This window comes from Narcine bancroftii, chromosome 6 (assembly GCF_036971445.1).
Source record: "Narcine bancroftii isolate sNarBan1 chromosome 6, sNarBan1.hap1, whole genome shotgun sequence".
Lineage (NCBI taxonomy): Eukaryota > Metazoa > Chordata > Chondrichthyes > Torpediniformes > Narcinidae > Narcine > Narcine bancroftii.
The window spans coordinates 31,752,592-31,776,023 of NC_091474.1; the positions used below are offsets into that span (position 1 = coordinate 31,752,592).

The 23,432-nt window shown below is 37.9% G+C and overlaps 1 protein-coding gene across 1 annotated transcript in view; it reads right to left on the reverse strand.

Moving 5' to 3' along the window:
- Window positions 1-23,432, reverse strand: part of LOC138735929 (teashirt homolog 2) — a 491,059-nt gene that overhangs the window by 217,170 nt on the left and 250,457 nt on the right. The window contains exon 2 of the mRNA XM_069884604.1: window positions 18,789-21,871. Within this exon, the coding sequence (XP_069740705.1) occupies window positions 18,798-21,871 (3,074 nt within the window). The 3' untranslated portion in view covers window positions 18,789-18,797. The remainder of the gene's footprint in view (window positions 1-18,788; window positions 21,872-23,432) is intronic.

Sequence of the window (23,432 nt, forward strand, 5' to 3'; positions counted from 1 at the left end):
CAAGAATTCAATGAAATAAAAAGAAGAATAAAAGGTACAGAAGAAAAAGTGAATAGATTAGAGATGGTCATGACAGAAATAGGAAAAAGAGTAGACAAGGTGGAAGAACGAGAAACAGCCAGAGAAATGGAGGTGGATGACTTAAAAAAGAAATTGGAAGAATCTGATAAAAAAGTTAAAGAAACACAGGAGCTGTTAGCTCAGAAGATAGATATAATGGAAAACTATAATAGGAGAAACAATATAAAGATAGTGGGCCTTAAGGAAGATGAAGAAGGCAAAAATATGAAAGAATTTATAAAAGAATGGATCCCCAGGGTCCTAGGAATGCCAGAATCACAGGAAGGAATGGAAATAGAAAGGGCCCCTAAACCACAACCACAACAAAAACCAAGATCAATTCAAGTAAAATTCCTAAGATATATGACATGAGAAAACATTTTGGAGAAGGCAATGAAAAAAATAAGAGAAGACAAAAAAACCACTGGAGTACAAAGGTCAAAATTTTTTTTTCTACCCAGACATAAGTTTTGAACTCCTGAAGAAGAGGAAGGAGTTTAACGCAGCAAAAACGACCCTATGGAAAAAAGGTTATAAATTTATGTTAAAATATCCAGCGGTGCTTAAAATAGTTATCCCGGGGCAGCAAAGCAAACTGTTCTCGGATCCGGAAAACGCACGAAAATTTGCAGAACACCTACAAAACAGATAGAGAGTTGAAGAGATTTAACAAAAACAAAAATGACAACAAACTATATATAAAGAAGAATAAAGTATAAGTAAGAACTAAGAAGGGAAAGAAAGGGAAGAAAGGAAGTAAGGAGGGAATTAAGATAGTGAGCTTTGTTATATATGAAGATTAAAATCTTTTCTGGGGGGGCTGGGTGGGGAAGAATAACAGTTACTGCAAAATCAGTTGACGCTTGCGAGCGGGTTCACAAATCCAAATGGAGAGGGGAGATGTGGTTGCCTGACAAGGGACAAAGGGCAACTCAGAGAGGGGAGGGACTATTGGGGTTAAAGGAATTTTAGATATGGGAATAGTGGAAATATTTTATGTTTTAGAAATGTTGTCTTACAATGTGTTCATAAAAAGAAAGCAGAAATGGATAAGAAGGGAAGGTAGTGATGAGGAAATGGAAAGGAAAGATAAACAAAGTATGAAATAGCCACGTTGAACTATATGACTTTAAATATTAATGGAATACATAACCAAATCAAAAGGAAGAAGCTGTTAAATTTACTGAAGAAATAAAAAATTGATGTAGCATTCATGCAAGAAACACATCTTACTGAAGTGGACACAGAAATTAAAGAGAGATTGGATAGGGCATGTAACAGCAGCATCATATAATTCAAAAGCCAGAGGAGTAGCTATATTAATCAATAAAAATGTACCAATCAAAATAGAAGAGGAAATAATAGATCCAGCAGGGAGGTATGTAATGATAAAATGTCAGATATATTCAGAATTTTGGAATTTACTAATGAAGAAGATAAAAAATTTATGCAAGATATCTTTTTGAAGATCGCAGATACGCAAGGGAATATACTAATAGGAGGGGATTTTAACCTTAATTTGGACTCAAACATGGATAAAACTGGAAAAAAGACTAACAGAAAGAACAAAGTAACCAAACTTATTATTAAATCGATGCAGGAAATGCAACTTTTGGATATATGGAGGAAATAACACAAAGGAAAAGGAATATTCTTATTATTTGGGTAGACATAAAACATATTCAAGAATAGACCTATTCCTGTTATCAGCCCACATTCAAGGAAGAGTTAAGAAAATGGAATATAAAGCTAGATTGTTATCGGATCACTCACCTCTGTTATTGGCAATAGAGCTGGAGGACATCCCAACGAGAATGTATAGATGGAGATTAAACTCCATGCTACTTAAAGACAGGATTTTAGAGAATTCATTGAGCGACAAATTAAAATGTACTTTGAAATAAATACGGAATCAGTGAAAGATAAGTTTATACTATGGGACGCAATGAAAGCATTCATCAAAGGACAGTTAATAAGTTATGTAACTAAGATGAAGAAGGACTACAATCGAGAAATAGAACAGTTGGAAAGGGAAATAATAAATACAGAAAAAGAATGAGCAATAAAGGAAGATACAACTAAAAGAAGAGAATTGACAGACAAAAAAATAAAATATGAAACTACAAACATATACAGTGGAGAAGAACATAATGAAGACAAAACAGAAGTATTATGAGCTAGGAGAAAAAACGCACAAAATACTAAAGTGGCAGCTTAAGACAGAACAAACTAAAAGAATGGTATTGGCATCAAGGAAAAAGGACAAACAAATTACATATAACCCAACAGAGATCAATGAAAACTTCAGGGAATTCTACGAACAACTATATCAAACTGAAAATGAAGGGAAAGAAGACAAAATAGATGAATTTCTAACTAAAATTGAACTACCAAAATTGCAAACAGAGGAGCAAAATAAATTAATAAAACCACTTGAAATAGAAGAAATACAGGAGATATTAAAAAAAACTTCCAAACAATAAAACACCGGGAGAGGATGGACTCCCAATAGAATTTTATAAAAAATTTAAAAACTCATTAATTCCTCCTCTCCTGGAAGTAATTAACCAGATTGAAAAAATACAAAACATACCAGATTCATGCAAAACAGCAATAATTACAGTAATACCAAAGATGGGGAAAGATCCACTAACACCAGCATCGTATAGACCAATATCTCTACTTAACACAGATTATAAGATAATAGCTAAACTATTAGTAAACAGATTGGCCGACTGTATACCAAAAATAGTAAAACTAGATCAAACTGGATTTATTAAAAAAAGACGAACAATGGATAATATCTGTAAATTCATTAACTTAATCCATGCAGTACAAGGAAACAAAACTCCAACATTAGCAGTTGCTTTAGACGCAGAGAAAGCCTTTGACAGAGTAGAATGGAATTATTCAAAGTACTACAAAAATTCAACTTACCAAGAGAAATATATTAATTGAATTAAAGCATTATATAAGGGACCAAGTGACAGTAAATGGATATATATCAAACCAATTTAAATTAAGCAGATCAACAAGGCAGGGATGTCCACTATCTCCCTCACTGTTCGTGTTAGCTATAGAACTACTAGCAGAACTGATAAGAACAGAAAATAAAATAAGAGGGATAAAAATAAAAGAGAAGGAATATAAAATCAGTCTATTTGCAGATGACGTTATAATGTACTTAACAGAACCAGAAATATCAATAAAAGAATTACATAAGAAATTGAAGGAATATGGAGAAGTATCGGGGTACAAGATCAATGCAAATAAAAGTGAAGCAATGCCAAAGAATAATGCGGATTTCACAAAGTTTAAGAAAGAATCACCATTTAGATAGCAAACACGAGCAATTCGATACCTCAGTTTACAACTAAATAATAATCTCGGCCATCTATATAAACTAAATTATCAGCCATTAATGAAAAAATTACAAGACGACTTAGAGCACTGGACTTACCACTAACACTGATAGGAAGGATAAATTGTATTAAAATGAACATCTTCCCAAGGATACAATACCTATTTCAATCATTACCAATTCACCTAACAGAGAAATTCTTCAAGGAGCTAAAGAAAATAATAAGGAAATCCTTATGGAAAGGGGGGGAAACCAAGGATAGCACTAGATAAATTAACAGAATGGTACAAACAAGGAGGCTTACAACTACCAAACTTTAAGAATTATTATAGAGCAGCACAATTAAGATACCTATCAGATTTTTATCAAACAAGGGAAAAACCAGATTGGACCAGATTAGAGCTAGATAAAATAGGGGAGAAGATATCTGAACATATACTATATAAGTGGGATGAAAAATTGGTGCAACAAGGGAATTCACCAGTATTGCACCATCTGCTCCACATTTGGAAGAAGATTCACGTAGAAAGGAATAAAATAAATGATCAACTACCAAAATTAATATTGACACAAAATCAACTAACCCCTTTTTACAATAAATAACCTTTTCTTCAGAGAATGGGAGAGAAAAAGGATCAAAAGAATAGAAAATTGTTTTTCAGGAAATAAATTATTATCTTTTGAACAAATGAAGGACAAATATAACTCACGATACAATGCATACCACCAACTGAAAACCTACTTGAAGGACAAATTGGGAAACAGTCTGAGGTTACCAGAAGGAAGCAATTTTGAATATGTGATTACAGACACAATGATAATTTAAAAAATTATAACAAACATGTACATCAAATTGCAAGAAAAGGAGAATGAGGAAACAAACTGTAAACCTAAACAAAAATGGGAATAAGATCTAAACATAAAGATAAAGAATGAAACATGAGAAAAGCTATGCTCCGGAACTATGAGAAATACAATAAACACGAGGTTACGCATGATACAATATAACTGGTTACACAGGCTATACATCACACCCCAAAAGTTAAATAAATGGGACCCAACAGTATCAGACAGATGTTTTTGCTGTAAAAAAGGAAACGGGAACAACAATACATGCAATTTGGACATGTGAGAAAGTGAAAAAATTTTGGGAAGATCTAAACCAGGTATTAAATAAAATCACAAAAAGCAATATACCAAAAAAACCCAGAGATCTTCCTTCTAAGTAATATAAGAAATAAAGAACTTGGACTTGATTTGGATGGAGCACAAAAAAGATTTATTAGGATAGCCTTAGCTGTAGCAAAAAAAAATATTATGTCAACCTGGAAATTAGAAGACAACTTGAGAATACAACAATGGTACATAGAAATGAATAAATGTATTCCACTAGAAAAAATAACATATAATTTAAGAAATAACATCACAATATTTGAACAAATATGGGAACCGTACATGAAACACAATAGAGAAATCCTACGACGCACCTCCACCACCTAAAATGACAGAAGGAGAAGACAACGAAATGAACTGACCCAGTATATAAAAGTAAAAGACAAAAATTTCTTGTTTATTTTTATTAAGTGATGACATTGTTTAACGGGTTTAATGTATCATATAGATTGAACTTTGAATAAATGGGAAGGGGGGTGAGGGAGGGAGGGAAGGGAGGGGGGAAAAGGGAAGAAAATGACACTGTATATATTCAAGAGAAAAATGTCTGCATGTATTTTGGTCAGTATGGTTCATAGTGCGAAAAATAAAAAATTTAAAAAAAAAGAACTTGATATCTAGTGACTTCAGCTTTAAGGACCTCAGGGAGCATTCCTTCCCAACCATATTTGACTGCATTGTTTCCCATACTGGATCTATCCTTCTTGTCAGATGGAGTTGTCTGAGATGTTGGCCTAAAGATAAACTCTCAAAATGTAGAAGCTCAGCCTCAGATATTCTTGAAGAGTGCCTGTTAGGATTGTTAAGATTTGTCAGACCCACATCCAGATTGATAGTTTAGATCTCCAGATTATTACTGTCAATTTAGTTACTGCACCACTTCTCTGTGAACCTGCACATCCAAACCTTAGCCCCAGGTCACAACTGACATCATGCACTTTCTTCCTAATATTTTATATTAGGGACAAAAAGATGAGATGTAATATTGTCCACTGAATACTTGTGTGGAGAATCTGTTCACCATGTCTAAGATCTCCTTTTCCATGAAGTTATCCCTTACCAATTTAGTTGGATTTGTGTGCAATGAAATAAGCAAATATCCATCCGATCAATAGTGAGGGGATTTTTTGTTTTTGCTTTCGGTGTACATTGTTTTATCTTTTTATTGTTTTACAATATATTTTTTAAAACAAATATCACACAGATGCTTTTAAGTGTCATTGTCCTGATAGGTTCAATTTTTGTAAGTATGTTTAAGGGAGCTTAATCACCAAGAAATGTGCAACATTTGCTCTGTATGAATAGATTTTGATTATAATATTTTCTGATGAAATAATTACAAACGTCATTAGTTTTAATAAATGTGAGATGAGTAAAAGGTTTTTTTTATCCATTTAAAGGTTTCATATATATATATAGACACACTTTTAAATAAATAATATTTTAACTTCGAGCCTTTATGATTCAAAACTACCAGGAATTCATTGGCCAACATCAATGATGCGGTACACTTCTGGTCCTTTTACTGTGATTATGTGGGCTTCTTGCTTGGCAGATCTCCAAATGTCAATCTGAGATGCAAGAGACATCTTGATGACAAAATTAAAATATGCAACATAAATCTTTCAAGATTGAAAATTGAAAGCTTTAATAAGAGTTTTATTTGTAAAAAAAAATGAAAGTAGCCTCAATGAAACTATACTTCTGTTGTATTTTACTTCAGAATATTTTACATTAATTTACTCTATTTAGAAACATTCATAGAAACCGAATTTCTGACTAAACTGCCACTCAACCTCTCCATTGTAGTCCTGTTAATGGAATGGATTATTAAAACACCAGAACTTTGTTGTTTTGCAATTACCTGAGTCAACTCTCAATGACTGACTGAACAAAGTATTCCTTGCATTGTTCAAGCACTTCAGTCATCTTTTTATCTGAAAAGCCAAGCTCGCTAACAAATAACTGCTGCCAGAAAAATCAACTTTCTCAGCTATGGCAAGGCCTACATAATTTATGGCTTTAATATGCTCACTGAAGTGTATAGTCTATGACAGTAATTATAAATGCAATAAGAAATTATAGCTGAATGCTTTAACTACATTAGGAGCCATTTGATGAACAATATGATTGCTCCTCATTTGGAACAATAGAGGGCAAGTGAGTGTCAACGCATTAAAATATTTCCTCTTCTGCTCTGTTCTTTTTCTATTTACCACAGAATGTCAGTTGTCTATTTTGAGGTAGCGATATGATGTCCAGAGGTTGCTTATATCTTGACAGGCACACAAATGCACAAAAGAACTAATCAGTTTAGTATGCAATGTCTTTCATTAGCCCTTAAAATCTTAAGCATTCTCTTTTCTTTTTCACTTAGGTACACGACTCAATTTAGATTTATTTAGGATAATAAACGTCGCTTATGCAAATTTTTGATAAGTGATCTTTTTTTCTCTCTGCGAACAGGAACTTTGATAACTCAAATCTTTCCTGAATTATGCTAATTATTGTCATTTGTGTTAATTGTCTGCAGTACGGGACCTGCCTAAGTGAATTCTTTTCCATCCACCGTATGCTTCATCCATTTACTAATCACATTTTTGCACTCTGATTTCAGAAGTTCCATCGCAAGTGATGACATAACCCTTCCTGAGTGAGGCTTTGGAGGGGGAGGAAGTTAGTATTAATGGGGGAGGGACCAGCTTCTAATTTGCCAGTTTGCACAAGGAATGCTTTTGATAGTATACTTGGAAATGAAAATAACGTATACCCACCAATCAGTGAAGACAAATAATTATTTTTCCTGCTTGTAATGTGCATACTAAATGCAGTAAATTATTTCATCAAGGACGTTTTGTCCAACTGCTGACACAACAAAACTAAATATGAAGTCAACTCAGGCTTTTCTATGTATTCATTAACTCATTCATTCATTGGATATGGGAATTGCAGACAACAACAACATTTATTGGCCATCCCTAATTGCCCTTGAGAAGATGATGGTGATCGGTCTTCTTGGTCCACATGGTGCAGGTGCCTCCACTGTGTGTTGGGTGAGGAGTTCAGGATTTGGAGGAACTGCTGCCTTTGTCCCTCTCAGTGTTCGAAGATGTGAGTTTTTGAGGCGCTGCCAGCATAGCCTTGGTGAGTAATTGCAATACATTTTGTGAATGGCACATAATGCAGGTAGACTGACTGAAGGTGTGGAACATTTGATGGGATCCAATTAGGCAGACTGCAATGTTCTCAATGATTTTGGTCTTGGATTTACATTTCAGATTTAGATTAGATTTCAGATTTCTTGTCAGAGTTCGTACATGACATCACATACAACCCTGAGGTTCTTTTTCCTGCGTGCGAGGCAGAATGACCACTTATTGGAAGTGCAAAAAAAAAAATTGTACGCAATGTACTCATGTAAACAAATAAGCAAAATGACTGTGCAATACAGAGAGAAAGAAATCAATAATGTGCCAAAAGTAAGAGTCTTTAAATGAGCCACTGATTGAGTTTGTTGTTGAGGAGTCTGATAGTGGAGGGGTAGCAGCTGTTCCTGAACCTGGTGGTGTGAGGTTTGTGGCACCCATCCCTCATTCCTAATGGTAGCAGTAGGCCCTTTCAAATTGCCATGTAAAATGGGGTCAACTGGTCAATTTGCTCAGTTGAAGACCCAGGTACGTGGCTATTTAAAAGGGTCTGAAACCTACATCAGGGATGGTCAAGGCACCCAGTAAAATTTACCCAGGCATCTTGCTCTGGTGAACTGAAAGGGGAAATGGCTGACCCAGTTACTCTGGTAACGTTAGGGCTTGCGTGCATGCATCACAGGCTTATGAGCTGCCACGAACAGGGTTGGGGGTGGGGAGGGCCGTGATGTGCCGCTGCCACGAGCAGAGCGAACTGGCAGAGCAGTTCCAGCTGTGTGAGGGATTATGGGTAAGGAAGATGGCCATTGCTCCCGCACTCCTGCATTGAGCAGTCACCATGAAGTGGAGCAGCACGTCATGGCAGCAACCACTACCCCCCTCCTCCCCCCACCCTGTTTGTGGCAGAAGCATGTCATTTCAGTGACATATCTGAGATTGTATTAAAAGGTGATGTTGTCTGAATTACGTGTAACTGTTGATGCTTGGAAAATGCATCACGTTCTGATAATAGACATTAATGTGGAGAACAGTCCCTGTCTGTGGTCATACCCTTAAAGCTTTTGCTTCACAGTGCCAAGAGAAGCGACTGAGAGTAAAGCCAGCTGAACAGAGGAGGTGGGAGAAAATGGTGGATGGGAGAGTATCGAGTGGCAGAACACAAGGGAGAGGAGTGGAGAGAGAGTTGGGGGCTGAGAAACATGGGTGGGGTGATGATGATTTTAGAAAGTGGGGGTAAAGAGGAGAGAAAATCCCGCCGGGGAAGAGATGAGGAGGGAGTGAGGTGACTACTGAAAAGTGGGTTGGTGGTAGAAATGACAGTCGGTGGAGGGAGATTCAATTGAATGCAGGTGCTACAATCTAGAGCAAAAAACTGCCGGAGGAACTCATCAGGGCTTGGGTAAGTCAGCAAGTTCATGGGTGTTGCCTGAGAACATTAACAGTGACAGAGAAGCAGTGGTGATTTGGTGGATAGATAACAATCACGGGCAAAAAAAAAACTATCAACGAAAGACATCTGCCTGAAGGGAGATGGATATGTCGGACTCTCCAAAATTGTCTCCGACAATGTCAGGCCCGTTAATTAACTGTGAAGCAGGCTTCAACCTTCCAGTCAGTCACCTCATGCTGTGCCCAGTGAATCCAGAATCCAATGTTGTGGAACTCACGCCAAGTGAGTTTTTCAACTTGTTTGATGTTTCTGCACTAATAATAGCAGCTTCTATGCATGTGAGACAAATATACATGGAGGATCTGGATGTAAAATCCAAAAGTATGTTATGAGTACATGGGGCTGAAGCAGATTAAAAGAAACAATATCAGATCACGTAGACCTGTGGCTCTTATGAGTCTCTTCACAAATGAGAAAGAGTTGGCTAGAATTTTAAGAATGGAATAGACACAGGATAGGAATTGTAATATTGCAGCTAGGATCCCAACCCAGATCTATGAGACTGGCTTAGCAGTATTCAGCAGCATGATCATGGAAGAGGAATGTAGAACAGACCTTGGTGGGTGAGAAAAGCAACAGAAGAGTCAGAGAACCATTCCTCTCAACCAACATCTTCCAGGATCGGGAAAAATTGGTTTTAGATGACCAAACTTTAAGTTGAATGTTGTTGAATGTTTCAGAAGGTCTGACTTGCATTAATTGGAGGCCAAATTTCTGCCCCCAAGATCGTGCATTTTGGAAGACAGATGGAAAATTGGTTAAGGTAACCCATTCTCAACTACTTCCATTGTTAACAGTTCTGCATTAAGAAACCCTAATCCTACTCTCAGGAGCAATGTCTATCATGAAAATTTCTCAGGGAAGTTGAGTGGCTTCATTCTGACTGAATTTTCATGTTTAACATTTGAAGATAAGGATTGAGGATCATTGTAATCATGTAAGTAAGTGTTGTGTGTGTGTGTGTGTGTGTGTGTGTGTGTGTGTGTGTGTGTGTGTGTGTGTGTGTGTGTGTGTGTGTGTGTGTGTGTGTGTGTGAGAGAGAGAGTGATATTGTGTGTGTGAGTGAGTGATATTGTGCTATACTGTGTGTGGAGGAAATTGATCAAGGAGTTGTGTGCAGCCATTTAAAATCTTGTGGAACTGATGGAGCAACAATTTTTCTTCCAGCCAAGGGAAACATGGGATTGGATCCACAGAGATAACTTATCATCACCCCGTCGAAGCATTGCCCCTTCTGTGCTCCTGAACAATGGTCAACCATATCACCTCCGTATGTCAGACTTGCCTATCGTCTATTCCCCAGCTGATTTCCAACCTGACTTACAGTGAATTTCTTCTGTAGCTGGTTGTAGGACAGTAGACCTATTTGGGATGTTTCAAATCTGTTGTTGTTCAGCAGGAAGTGCTGGATGCCCTCCTTTCTGGGATTATGTTCAAAATCATTCCTTTCCGCAAATCAACCACGTCTCTCCTCTTTCTGGTTCCCAGTAAATATGAGGGTCGACATCTGTTTTTGGGGAATGCTTAAAAACTTACAAACAAAATTCAACAAATTTATTTGAGGTCAGAAATTTTTTCCAAAGTATCCATGGGGCATTTCCTAAAACTGATTATTGAGGAAATTTAATACTAAGTAAATCGGTGACTCAAGGGTCAATATACGCACCAACATCCATTGTTAACAGTCAATTGTTAACATTGTCCAATTGTCTGATTAATTTTATGTGACCTGTTATTATGGTTTGTGACAGGATTTAACTAATGAACTTTACTTGCAATCAGTCACATAGCATCTTTGCATGTCTCACGCTTTCAAATTTACACTTCAAAATTAATGTAACGTAATGAAATATTGGTCTGTAGACACTAATTGTTCCTTTAATGCTCTGACCCCAATCCCCCAAATAGGGATTATTTAATGTTACTTACTACTGACAGATTTTGCACCAGGGTTTGCTATGAAAAGTTGCAGAGAGAGATTAATGCAAAGAATACAACCAAAAGGATTGGTAGCTGGCTGTATAAGCTGTTTCACAGTTGAAGTACCTCTGATGACAATTTGAAGTATCAACTATTCCCAGTGTCTTTCCAGAATAAGAAGATACTGAGACATGGTATCAGAAGTGCAGCTTGATGAAATATAGGATTTAGATTCTCTACCTGAATTGGAATACTAATTGCCTAGTCCCATCCCTCAGAATAATGCCTTAGCATGTACCATAGCAAGTTGTACATTTCAATGGAGATCGCACAGGATTTAACAAATAAATCCACCCACACCTTCAGATTTTTCAGTTAAGTAACCTTTCTAAGGAATGGAGAAAATAGAAGGAAGAAATTACACTGTCTATTGAACAAGCTAGAGGAGATAAAAGTGAAAATTTATTCTATTGCACTGAGCACAAACAAAATACTATATCCTGCAAAGCCATTAAATGAGATTGTGGAGGATGCAAACTGCTAACAACTGTATCATTTCTCCACATGCAACGAGGAGTGGAGATAATACTTTTGTTTTTTATTAAGAGCATTAAGATAACTTCCAACTTCACAGATTTAAAGATCTCACTATCAGATTTCTTGGGGAATCCCGAAGACAAAAAAACTGAATACAGCCAAAAGTACTGTCATGCTACCAAATCAGAGAAGTGAAGACCTGCCACTGATAGGCATTTAAGACATTGAAGTCCATATCACACTAATTCTAGAGAAGCAAGGAAAACTATATACTCACCTCACTCAAGATTAAGGTCAAAGTGGAGGAGGGAAGTGCAGATCGGAGGAATAGATGGCATCTCCCTAAGGCTATCAATTGGATTTGTTTGATGGAAACAGAAAAGAAAATATCAGTGGATGCATCACTAACCCTGCAGAAAGAAAGAGGCATCAAGTGGAGAACTGCATCTAATTTGGAACAGATCGGGAAGGACTTTACATCTTGACGTGGTCACATTGGACAGTTATTTGGATTTTTGTTGTTGTCTTTCTTCATGTAAGAAGGGGTACACTATATTTGTGGTGTATAATATCAATTCACGGACCAGAATTGTTCCTTCAATGCAGTCACTTTAAAAATTGCTCTGTGTGACTTCTTGCTGATTACGCCTCCAAAGGGGATTCGCGAGGAATGTTCGAGAACACAATGGAAATAAAGCAATTACAAGGATGTTGGCTAGCTCTATAATGGGCTTATATGAATGAAATATCTAAATGACCAATTATTTCCCCTACCTTTTAGAGTGAATATGGAAATTATGAAGAAAATGGATTAGCATTAATAGCCCAACTATTAATTCTCTTCTAAATCCTGAGCTTTTAGGAATAATTATTAAATTTAAAAAAAAATCTGTCATGAGGGGGACAGGATCAGGGGAGAATATTGATGTCAGAGAAATTACTGAGGTTGAAGAGAGCATTGTGAAGAGATAGGATGGCAAGTGGATCATTGGGAATTGAAGAGAAAATTCAGGAGATCAGAATTTCAGGGAAGTTAGTTGTCTTTGGTAGCACTGGTAAATAAAATAAAGTAATTATGATGAAATCTGAGCATTCAAACTACCTTAGATAAAAGTAGAAATTGCCAAAAATACACATTTTCACTTGGTGACTTTTCATCATAGGATTGGCTAACTTTCAAAGTGTTTCTAGCATTTATTTTTCAAGTTTTTAGTTGGTGATTTTACATAATTTGTGTGTGTGCTGGGTAGGTCACGTCTCCAGAATGGAGGACCATCGCCTTCCCAAGATCGTGTTCTATGGCGAGCTCTCCACTGGCCACCATGACAGAGGTGCACCAAAGAAGAGGTACAAGGACTGCCTAAAGAAAGCTCTTGGTGCCTGCCACATTGACCTCTGCCAGTGGGCTGATATCGCCTCAAACCGTGCATCTTGGTGCCTCACAGTTCGGCGGGGAGCAACCTCCTTTGAAGAAGACCGCAGAGCCCACCTCACTGACAAAAGACAAAGGAGGAAAAACCCAACACCCAACCCCAACCCACCAATTTTCCCTTGCAATCGCTGCAACCATGTCTGCCTGTCCCGTATCGGACTTGTCAGCCACAAACGAGCCTGCAGCTGACGTGGACATTACCCCTCCATAAATCTTCGTCCGCGAAACCAAGCCAAAGAAGAAAGAAGAAGAAACTTCTGTATTCCAGAACATTCACATGGACATTATTCCAAAGCCAAATAACTTTAAAAAGGAATGATTTTGACATGAATATACAATTAACGGTCCATGTTAACATGCTTGTATGGCAATGCATCTGTCATCTAACCTAAGGTGGAACCAAATTTTATTTAAATTCATTTCATACTAATATTTAATAATATCAATGGAATAAAACACCAGAATTCAAATTGATGATTTTATTCCCAAACATATAGAGAAAAAGAAAAAATAATTGCTGGAAAATTTTGCCACCACATGTTTAGTGCAAGGTCAATTATTATGGTTTCGATTTCAGTTGCTTGATAACTATGATAGTTTGGGTGCAGGAAGTTAAGAATTACTATTGGAGTTTGATGAAAAATGATCATAACTGAAATCACAACTTAAATATCCTCCCAAAGTGTTCAAAATGCATTTCTAAAAGGACTTCTGCAACGTGATTTTGTATTATTTTACTCCTGTAAGGAAGATTGAAGAAGTCATCATCAGTCACAAATCAGTTTTCTAAAATAAAGTGTGATTCTATTAGAGTTTAATGTTATAAGTTTGGATTGACTGGAATGTAAACAGCACATCAATGACATTCAGTTAGCACACATTACATATGACATAAAACTTAACTAGAATTAAATTATATTTTCTTTTTAAAGCATTCTTTATACCAGCCATTATTAGTAATTTAGGCTGTAAATGTTATGGACTTATATTCAGCCTCAGTGTTGGAATTGAAATTCAAGATTGTTGTTTGATCATGGCTAATAGTTTCCCAATCAGATTGATTATCAACAAGATGCATTTTACAGACAATGTGAAACCCACATCAAAGTCACAGTAAAAATTCTATTGATAGAAATACCGTAACAGATTAAAATTTTATCCTCTAGTTCTTGCAAAAGTAGGCTGTGAGGTGATGCTATATTATTCATTATTCTTTTAGATTCTACAATTGATTTGTTCCCAAATACATACAATTAAGAAGAAATTATTAACATGCTGAACAGAGATCTATGCCAGCTTGATACAAGGGCACAAAGACCCGACATTTCAATGAACATATATGTCTAAATTAATCTGAATTAAAAGTGGCAATTCCAAAAATGTGCTTTCATTCACACACAAGCCATTAACAGGCGTTGCCTCTGTAGCTTCCCAATAAAGTCAGATTGCAAAAAAGTGGTGGGAAGGAGCATGGGGATCAGATGAGTGGCAGGAAGATGAAAGGGGGTTGGGGTAAGAAAGGACATTAATCAGAAAGATAACTGAGGTCGAGGAGAGCATTATGGGATGAAGTGATGAGATGGGATGGCAAAAGGATTAGTTGATGAAGATAAATTTTGGGAGATTAGGATTTCATAGGAGTTAGTTGTCTTGTAGAATTTAGATTTAGCGACAGAGTGATGCAAAATTCATAGAATAGGGCGCTGGGGTGTGGTTAATCCAATAGGGTGCAGAAAAGATTCAGAAGAATGTTATCTGGATTGGAGGGCTTGAGTTAGGGTGAAAGATTGAATAAACGGGATTTGTTTTCCCTGAGGAAAGGAGGACGAGAGATTACGAGAGACAGAGATATAGTAGATAGGGGTGTAGATAGTAGACGGAGGTTCAAGGTAAGAAGGAGGAGGTTTAAAGGAAATCTGAGGGATAACTTTTTCCATAAAATGAGCTGCCAGAGGAGATGGTAAAGGAAGGAACAGCAACATTATTAAATAATTGTGCCTAGTATCAAAGTCGGCATAGACACGATGGGCCGAAGAGCCTGTGCCTATGCTGAACAACCTTATGACGCTAAAATACATGGGAATACGTCTAGAATGTAGCATACATGAAATTCTTTAACTTTTGTCTACCGTAAGGCAGACAGAGAGTCGCCACTTTGTCCAGCGTCCCTCACAGAAACCCATAGCACTTGGTGTTCCCAGGCAGTCTCCACTCCAAGTACTGATCAGTCCTGAGCCTGCTTAGCTTCTGAGATCAGATCGCCTAGGAACACCAGATGCTGTGGGTTTCTGACTCTGGGTGGAGATGTGGGATAAGATTTAAGGGCCCAGAAAAATATTGGAATGGAGGAAGGCCTGATCAGAAGATCAAGGGTGGAAGGGGGAGCTAGGTTTGAGAAGGAGATGACATAGGAACCATTTCTGGACAGACCAGGAAAAAACAGCTTACCTTAATACAGAAAGAACATTCACCATTGAACCCCCTAAATGTGGCAACATAATTTAAATAATGCAAGACTAGGTTCAACTCACCTGGTTCTTGGGCATGTGTATGCAAAGTGCAAGCCAATTGGCAGGCAACAGAATTTCTGAAACATTCACTTCCATAGAGATATTTTTTCCATCATAGATGAAAATGTTATCAGTTTACATGCTTTGCTGCATCAATGTACATATGGATTCATAGATATTTACACTTGAAGTTGCAGAATTTTATATACATGTGTAGATAGTGCAATATATTGAACATTAACAGAGCGGAGGTAATTTGATGGCAAGAAATACTAATAATTTTGTGCGGCCACTGAGACATGATTACTGGCAAATCTTATATTCAGGTGCCAAGCTTCCCGATATTATTCACTTTTCATCATTATGTTGCTAGATCTGCATTCTACCAAAGATAACTCACTCCTTTGAAATTACTTGGCAATTATGCACCTACTCCCTCCACTCAAATTAAATCAGCATCAGATATGTTTTTAATAAAATCATAAAGATGTATCCTGTGAAATAAAATTAAACATATTTATGTAGTTAGACAATAATACGTAGGCATTAAATCTGTTGGGAAAATGGGGGGAATTTTGTACATTATGTTGTTGCTTCCTGCTTGATTGGAATTCTTCTACTTAAAAGTGGAGTCATCTTCTAAGTTTATGTTCTCACACCTGAATCTACCCAATTTGTTTTCCCCTTCATTCAAAAAACCTGGAAAAATCCTCCTAATTCCTTTCTAACGACAAAGTGAAAGTGGCTTTGCAAAGAAAATGTTTAGTGGTTGAAGGCAACAACACATCAACAGGGGTAAGTGCAGATCCACAATAAATGCTGGCCTAACTGGCTATACCAGATTCTGAACATGAATACATAAAAATTGCATGCTTTTTGACTGTGACCATAGTAAATACTTTCTTCTCATCTCTCCCATCTGCCAGTAGCCTCCAAAAGGTTTTTGATTTGTCAGGGCATCAAGGGTTACAGGAAGAAGGCTGGGGAATGGAGCTGAGTGATAAGGATCAGCTCGTGATTAAAAGGCAGAGGAGACCCAGTGGGCTGATTGGCCTACTTCTGTTCTTGGATCTTGTGAACATGGTGGGCATCATTGTTTTTCTTCACATATGTACAGCTGGATAGAACTGCACTCAACTGGACTTTTCCTTTTCTATCTAAACACATTCAGAGAATCATTGTGCAGTGGCTAACGACCATCATCTCTGAAGTTCCCATGGATTGATGTCTGGATCTCTCCTATTTCCTATCTTCAATTTGATGCTTGGCAGAATATCCAAGAACACTGTAGGTTTAATAGGAATAGATTTTTGCACACCTAATTGTTTGATGCCACCTGCTCTTTACTCTCCCCTTCTGCTTGTCACACTCATCTGACATCCATTGTTTCATGAGTATTATTTTCCTCCAAATAATACCAGGGAGACCAAAACCAGCAGCATCTTTGGTTTCTCACACAAATCTACTCCCAAGCCACTGACTCTTCTGCTTTATCACTGATCTTCTTGCAGAGTCCACCTATTCTCTAGTGTAACAAATAGATTCTAACTTCCCATTTAGGCTTCCAGTTTGAGGTTCAAATGGAAGTTGAGAAGCCTATTTACTGACAGACATGAATCTCTGCTATCTACGAAACAGCAAAGACTCACCCCTTACAGTTCAGCTGAAGAATATAAATCTCATCTCTTCAACACTGACAGAAAATGAGTAAAGAAAATGCTAAGACATACACAGTGTATTCACTGTCAACCATGCACTCACCTCACCACACTGTGTTCCATTACGACCAAATCTCTGGAGGCATGTACAACCTGTGGCCAAAACTCCAAGTTTCACCCAAAGACAAATCCTCTCCACCAACCAACCCTTCAGGCCCAATCCATTTCTCATTAGTTTCAATGAAAAACGATGCATGCTAACAAAAAAAATCATCGTGCATTGCTTTGCTGGATAATATTCAAGATAATGCTAGATTACAGATGATAAACAAAGAAACACCAAATTTCTTGGGGTCATTTAAAAAAATGTAATCGGTATTATGTTTGTAACATGCTTTATACCTTCTATCTGTATCAAATGCTTCAATTATAGTTTTTCATTCTTGTAAGTCAATCTTGCAATATACATCGGCGTTTTTTGCAGCAAAATCTGGCAAATCTTTCAACAATGCATTCTCTTTTTGACTTAAAGTATTTTTTTTCCCTCCATGCAAGCTGTGAGGGTTGGTTTATTATATATCCAAAAAAAAAATATTTGTATACTTTCATAAACTATGTGACTTTGATCAATTAACATTTCCAAAAATAGAACACAGTTACTTCCATCCATCATCCTTTTGAAATAGATTCAAGAAAAATTTTGGATTTTATCCATCGATAATTTACAGAGGTGTGTGTACTGAAAAACATCACAGATTCAGTCATCAAATTTCATACTTGTTGTCATACATCAGAATTAATTTAAGATATAAAAATTGCAACCATTCATAATTATTTTTATCACTTAGAATCTTCACGTAACAAATATGAGATTAAAAAGTGAAGCAAATGTGTTGCATCTGCAGTCGTTCAGTTGATTCTGAAAGATTATTTGCAGTGGAAGTTCACATTTATTGTGAAAATTGTTAAAGTCAGTGGCACAAAATGAATCATCAGTCTCTTTTACACTGTGCCCATTCCCTTTTTGCATCAACACTAATGGAAAATGGACCCTTGGATTAATATTAGCCTGTTTTGGTGCATTTGATTCAAATGGTTGTAAATATTTCCAGTAGGTTATAGCACTTCTCTGTTCAAACTAATTGAGAGAACATCTAAAGTCAGTATAAGTGTCAAAGCCGAAACAATTATGCAGGATTAAATTTTGTGAACAGTTTGTTATACTGACTGAGAAACAATCAACTAAGAACACTGCCAATTTTCACAAACACATTGCAATATTATTTATCTCTCTGTAGAATAGCAAAAGCGCCTTCAAACAGCATGATAGCCAGGGTCTCAGGGATGAAGTCCCTGCAATTGAATATTTTCCTGGGATAATCCTCTGAGACAAAATGAAATCACCTTTTGAAAAGCTAATTACTGCTCTGGCTCACTTGGATAAGCAGTTTGCTGAACAGAAGCTACAATGACTCACCTTTATAATGCGAATTAGACAATTAAATGACTTTGAAGAGAATCAAAACAATTTTGATGCTCACCTGAAGATGCTACTCTTCCTCCAGTTCAGTAACATACTGCAAATGATTCTCTGGTGACTTCCCGTGTGTTTTGCTGAGATGCAGTTTTACTGCATGCTTGCTAGCAAAAGTCCGATGGCACAGATTACACTGGAACTTGCTGCCCGTGTCCTCATCTGCTACAGTTGACTTCTCAGATGTTACTTTTGACACTTCTTGCTCCCCTCTTGCGTGCTGTACAGATATTTTTGCCATATCTTTCATAGTAAACCCCAAATGAGATTCCAAATGACCAATATATGTGGAAGGAGTCCTAAACTGAGAGGCACAATCATTGCAGTAGAAAATTGGATGCCCTGTGTCTAAATTCTTGAGGAATTTTGTTCCACCTGTCTTTCTCAATTGATATTTCACATTGGCAAGCCAATGACTAATGGTAGTCATGGTGAGTCCAGTAAACTTTGAAATATGCATGCGGTCTTGTGGACCTAGATCAGATAATAAATATTTTCCCTCTCCGGTCTGCCACAAACTTGCAGCAAATTGGGCCTGCAGTATAAGAAGATGCTGTGGATTCCAGTTTGACTGCCTACCTTTTCTTTTCTGAACTGGTAAAAACTCCATTGACACATCTTCAAAGCTCCTCACATCAGTCTCTAACCTTTCTGCTGTTACCTTTGATGAGGTAGAAGGTTTGGGGGTTGTACCCTTTGGGAGAACCTTTACCATGTCAGCAATATCAGATAAAGCATGTTTGGAAGGTAATGAAGAAAAGGGTTTGACTGGGTTCGATTGGATGGTTTTGCCACTCTTCGATTTGGTGAGATCTATTGGCTGATCACTGCTTTCATAGTAAAAACTATCAGCAAGATTGGATGGCTTTATTAAACTTGGTGGTGAGGCTGATTTCTCCAACAAGCTTTTATTGAGTCTGCAAAGCATTGTTACAGGGTCTAGGTTTGAGTTTAGGGGCTTGGCAGCTTTGCCAAGATGAGTATTCATTATAGACTGCAATGCACTAAGTGGGCTGACCGAAAGGTGCTCAGATGGGTGATCTGTGATGACCGCCAACCCATTGGTTAATGAAAAGGTTGGCGATCCTGCATCACTTTTCACAGCCTCATTCTTCAAGCTTTGCTTCACTTCTTCACCGTCTTTCAAACAAGGTGAGTCTGCCTTTGGGAGATCAGTGAGGGTCTCTGATTTTATTGGACTCTCACTTTCCTTTTTACATGGCAGGGATGGTGCAGACTGAAGATTTAACTTTGGATTTTTTTTCTCAATATTGCTTTCTTCCAGCTTGGACGAAATTTGTTCATGGACGGGACTAATTGGTTCTTCCTTAATTTGGTCATTGTTGGACTGAAGAGCTTGGTTTTGGCTGCTTGTAATTACAGAGAAATACCTGACTTTTGGAGCTATTGGTTTCAGGTTTGGCTTGACTTGCATTATTTGAGTACCAAGTTGCACAGGTTTAATAATCCCAGGAAGCTGATAGGCAGCATGAATGCTGGGATACGCACTCCAACTCGGGCTCCCCGTTTGGGCTTTGTTAATGGCTGAAGTAACAGTGTTTTCAAGTGATTTAAGAATATCACCACCTCCTTTTGAACTCTCCTCCAGATCTTCTTCTCTGATGTATTGATATTGAAGTGTGGAGCCAAATAACTTTTCTGGGTTGTCACCTTGGCAATCATCTTTATATTTAGGTGGTTTCTCCACATCCACTGTTACCTCCTTCTTTTCTTCATCATTTTTGTTATCTTCACCTGCTGCCGGAGTCAAAGAATCCGGAGGAAATTTGCTGACTGGCGCCAGAGGCTGGATTTCATTTGGTGGTGCTTCTGACATACACTGCGCTTTGTCCACAGCCAAAGGATCAAAAACGATCTGCTTTCCCTTTTTGGATGCAGAGTTTGTTACTTTAAGAAAGTGTCCAGTCACCATCATGTGGGCCGTGAGCTGCTGTAGAGTATCATGGGAGCTTCCGCATTCCATGCACTTCAGAATTTGTGATTTGCAGGCTTCAAACTGCCAAGTGTAGCTGGCACCATTTTGATAACCGTAACGATTGTTTGATGACACATAGGGGCTTGAATTCTTTTGTGCTTCACCTGTGAATGCCCCTGCAACTCCAGTTGTTGAATCGGGTGAACAAGGCTGGTTGACTTCATGCTGGGCCCGTTTTTTAGAGGGAGGGACTAACTTTGATCCAATGGGTGGCATCGGTTCCTTCAGAGGCACTTTCTGGTAATGTTTTGTTTTAATCATATGAACACTCAGGTCTTGAAGGGAATCAAATGAATAACCACAGTACATGCACTTTAAAACTTTCTGGGCATCGTGCATACCATCCATCTCCTGCAAAGCTCGCTTCCGTGACTTTGTCCAGCTGCAGTTCTGATCCATCTTTTTTTTGTGGTTATCATCTTGGTAATGGCCTGTATCATTCATGTGCACCGTTAGCTCTACCAAAGTGTCATACGCTGCACTACATTCTCTGCAGCGAAACCTGCTGGCACCTGTGAAAACTGTCCCAAACAATTTGTTATTTTGCCTGTACAACTGCACCGAACTGAAAAGATTTGGTTTAGGCACTGGCCTGCCAGAGGATGTCTGTTGAAATGTCTTGGATAATGCATCTTGGTGCCAATCAAAACTGCTTTTGGTGCTTTCATTGCTGCTCTTACAGCTTGTCCTTTCCGCCTTTGATTGTTTGAGGTCAAAGCCTAGGCTTGACCAATATGAATCAGACAGAAAGCTGGCATAAACAGCTCTCATTGCTCCTAAACTGTTCTGCTGGCCGTGTTTTGTCTCTCCATTTGACTGCTCCTCCTTTTCTTGCCCATCCTGGGATGAAATACTTTTAAAGTCGGCCAATCTGTCACTTGTATCGCTGATGTGTGAATCACATTCTGCATCCTGGTTGGACATTGCACTAATTGGAGAATTCTGGTAGCTGCAGCTACCTTTACTGTCTTCCTCTTCTTCCTCCTCTTCCTCCGTGCACATGTAACCATTGCCTTGTAACTCCTCAGCAGTAGGGCTGGCATCTTCTCCTTCTCTCAGTTCTCCTGTCTTTAAGTCTTCTTCGGGGACATAAACTGAAATGCAAGTGAATATTGATATTGTAATTATCAGAAATTGAACTCGAACAAAAATCTGCAACATTGACACAGAAATCAAATCTCTCCCCTCCCACCCATCCCCCCATCCCTTCCCCGTTATTTTCAATGTGATGAGGTTAAATCTCCATGTTCCATCACCTGCAATTATCGCTTTGCATGCTCAATTTTCTTCTCTCCCCCCAGTCTCCATAACCATGCTAAGATGGATGTTCATTTGATGGATTTGGTTGCAAAATGAGAGATGAGATAAATTCAAACTGGTTCTCATTACATAAAACAATGGATTTTAATTGCTCTTTTTAAAAAGAATGACCAACCGCAAAACATTAACATTGTACATGATAACTTTCTACTGAAACCTCATTTTGCTAAGGGACGTTGCATCATGGTCTAGCATGATGCAACCGATAGCCCTGAGTGTAAAGCCCTGCGAAAGGTAGTGAACACAGCCCAGGACATCACAGGCAAAACCCTCCCCACCCCAGAGAACATCTACAGGGAACGCTGCCGTCAGAGAGTGGCAGCAATCATCAAGGATCCACACCACCCAGCACACGCTCTGTTCTTGGAGGTATAGGTTCCATAAGACTAGCACCACCAGGTTCAGGAACAGCTGCTCCCCCTCCACCATCAGACTCCTCAACAACAAACTCAATCAGGGACTCATTTAGGGACTCTGACTCGTGCACTTTGATTTTTTTTCTCTCTGTATTGCACAGTTTCTTTATTTGTTTACATGAGTACATAGAGTACAGTTAATTTTGCACCACCAATAAGTGGTAATTCTGCCTTGCCTATTGGAAAAAGAATCTTAGGGATGTATGTGATGCCATGTACTCTGACAATAAATCTGAACTTTCAACTTAAGAAGCAACAAAATATTTCACTGCTCACTTTTGATCAGTTTGGTTCTCATTAATTAAATCAATTCCAGTACCAAGGATCAGCATCAAGTATTCTCAAACAGGCACTCTACAGTTGTGGGAACACCACTGGTATTGCTGCACTAACATAATATGTCTTAACTTCAAGTCAGTGGTTACACTGGTATGATATGCCTGGTATAATTATATTAGAGATGGTTTCACATACATACATATTACACCTATATCTCATTCCAGTCACTGTATACTGAGGGGTTGGTTCTCTTTTTTTATTCCATAAAAAGAATATAACAAGGAGAGATACATTTTGCAGTTGAGTACAATTAACTCAGCACACAATAAACAGAGGAGAAGATAATTCAGTTTCCGTCAGTCATTTCCATGATCCATCAGTGCAAGTTCATCAATGATGGTCATGAAACCCCATACACATGGAGATTTTCAGGTGACAATGTGGTGCAGAAGCATGAGAAGCTTTACACTGCTAATATTCAGGTTGGCCATGGTTGTTCTGTGTTAACAAGGACCTGAATCAAGGAATTAACTTTGAAGCTGAGAAGAATGGAATATGGGAGATTTTAACCACTGGGTCATATCTGTCCACCTCCCATTGAAAGCAAATGGGAAGTGGTAGTTAGCTGGAGGTTGGATTC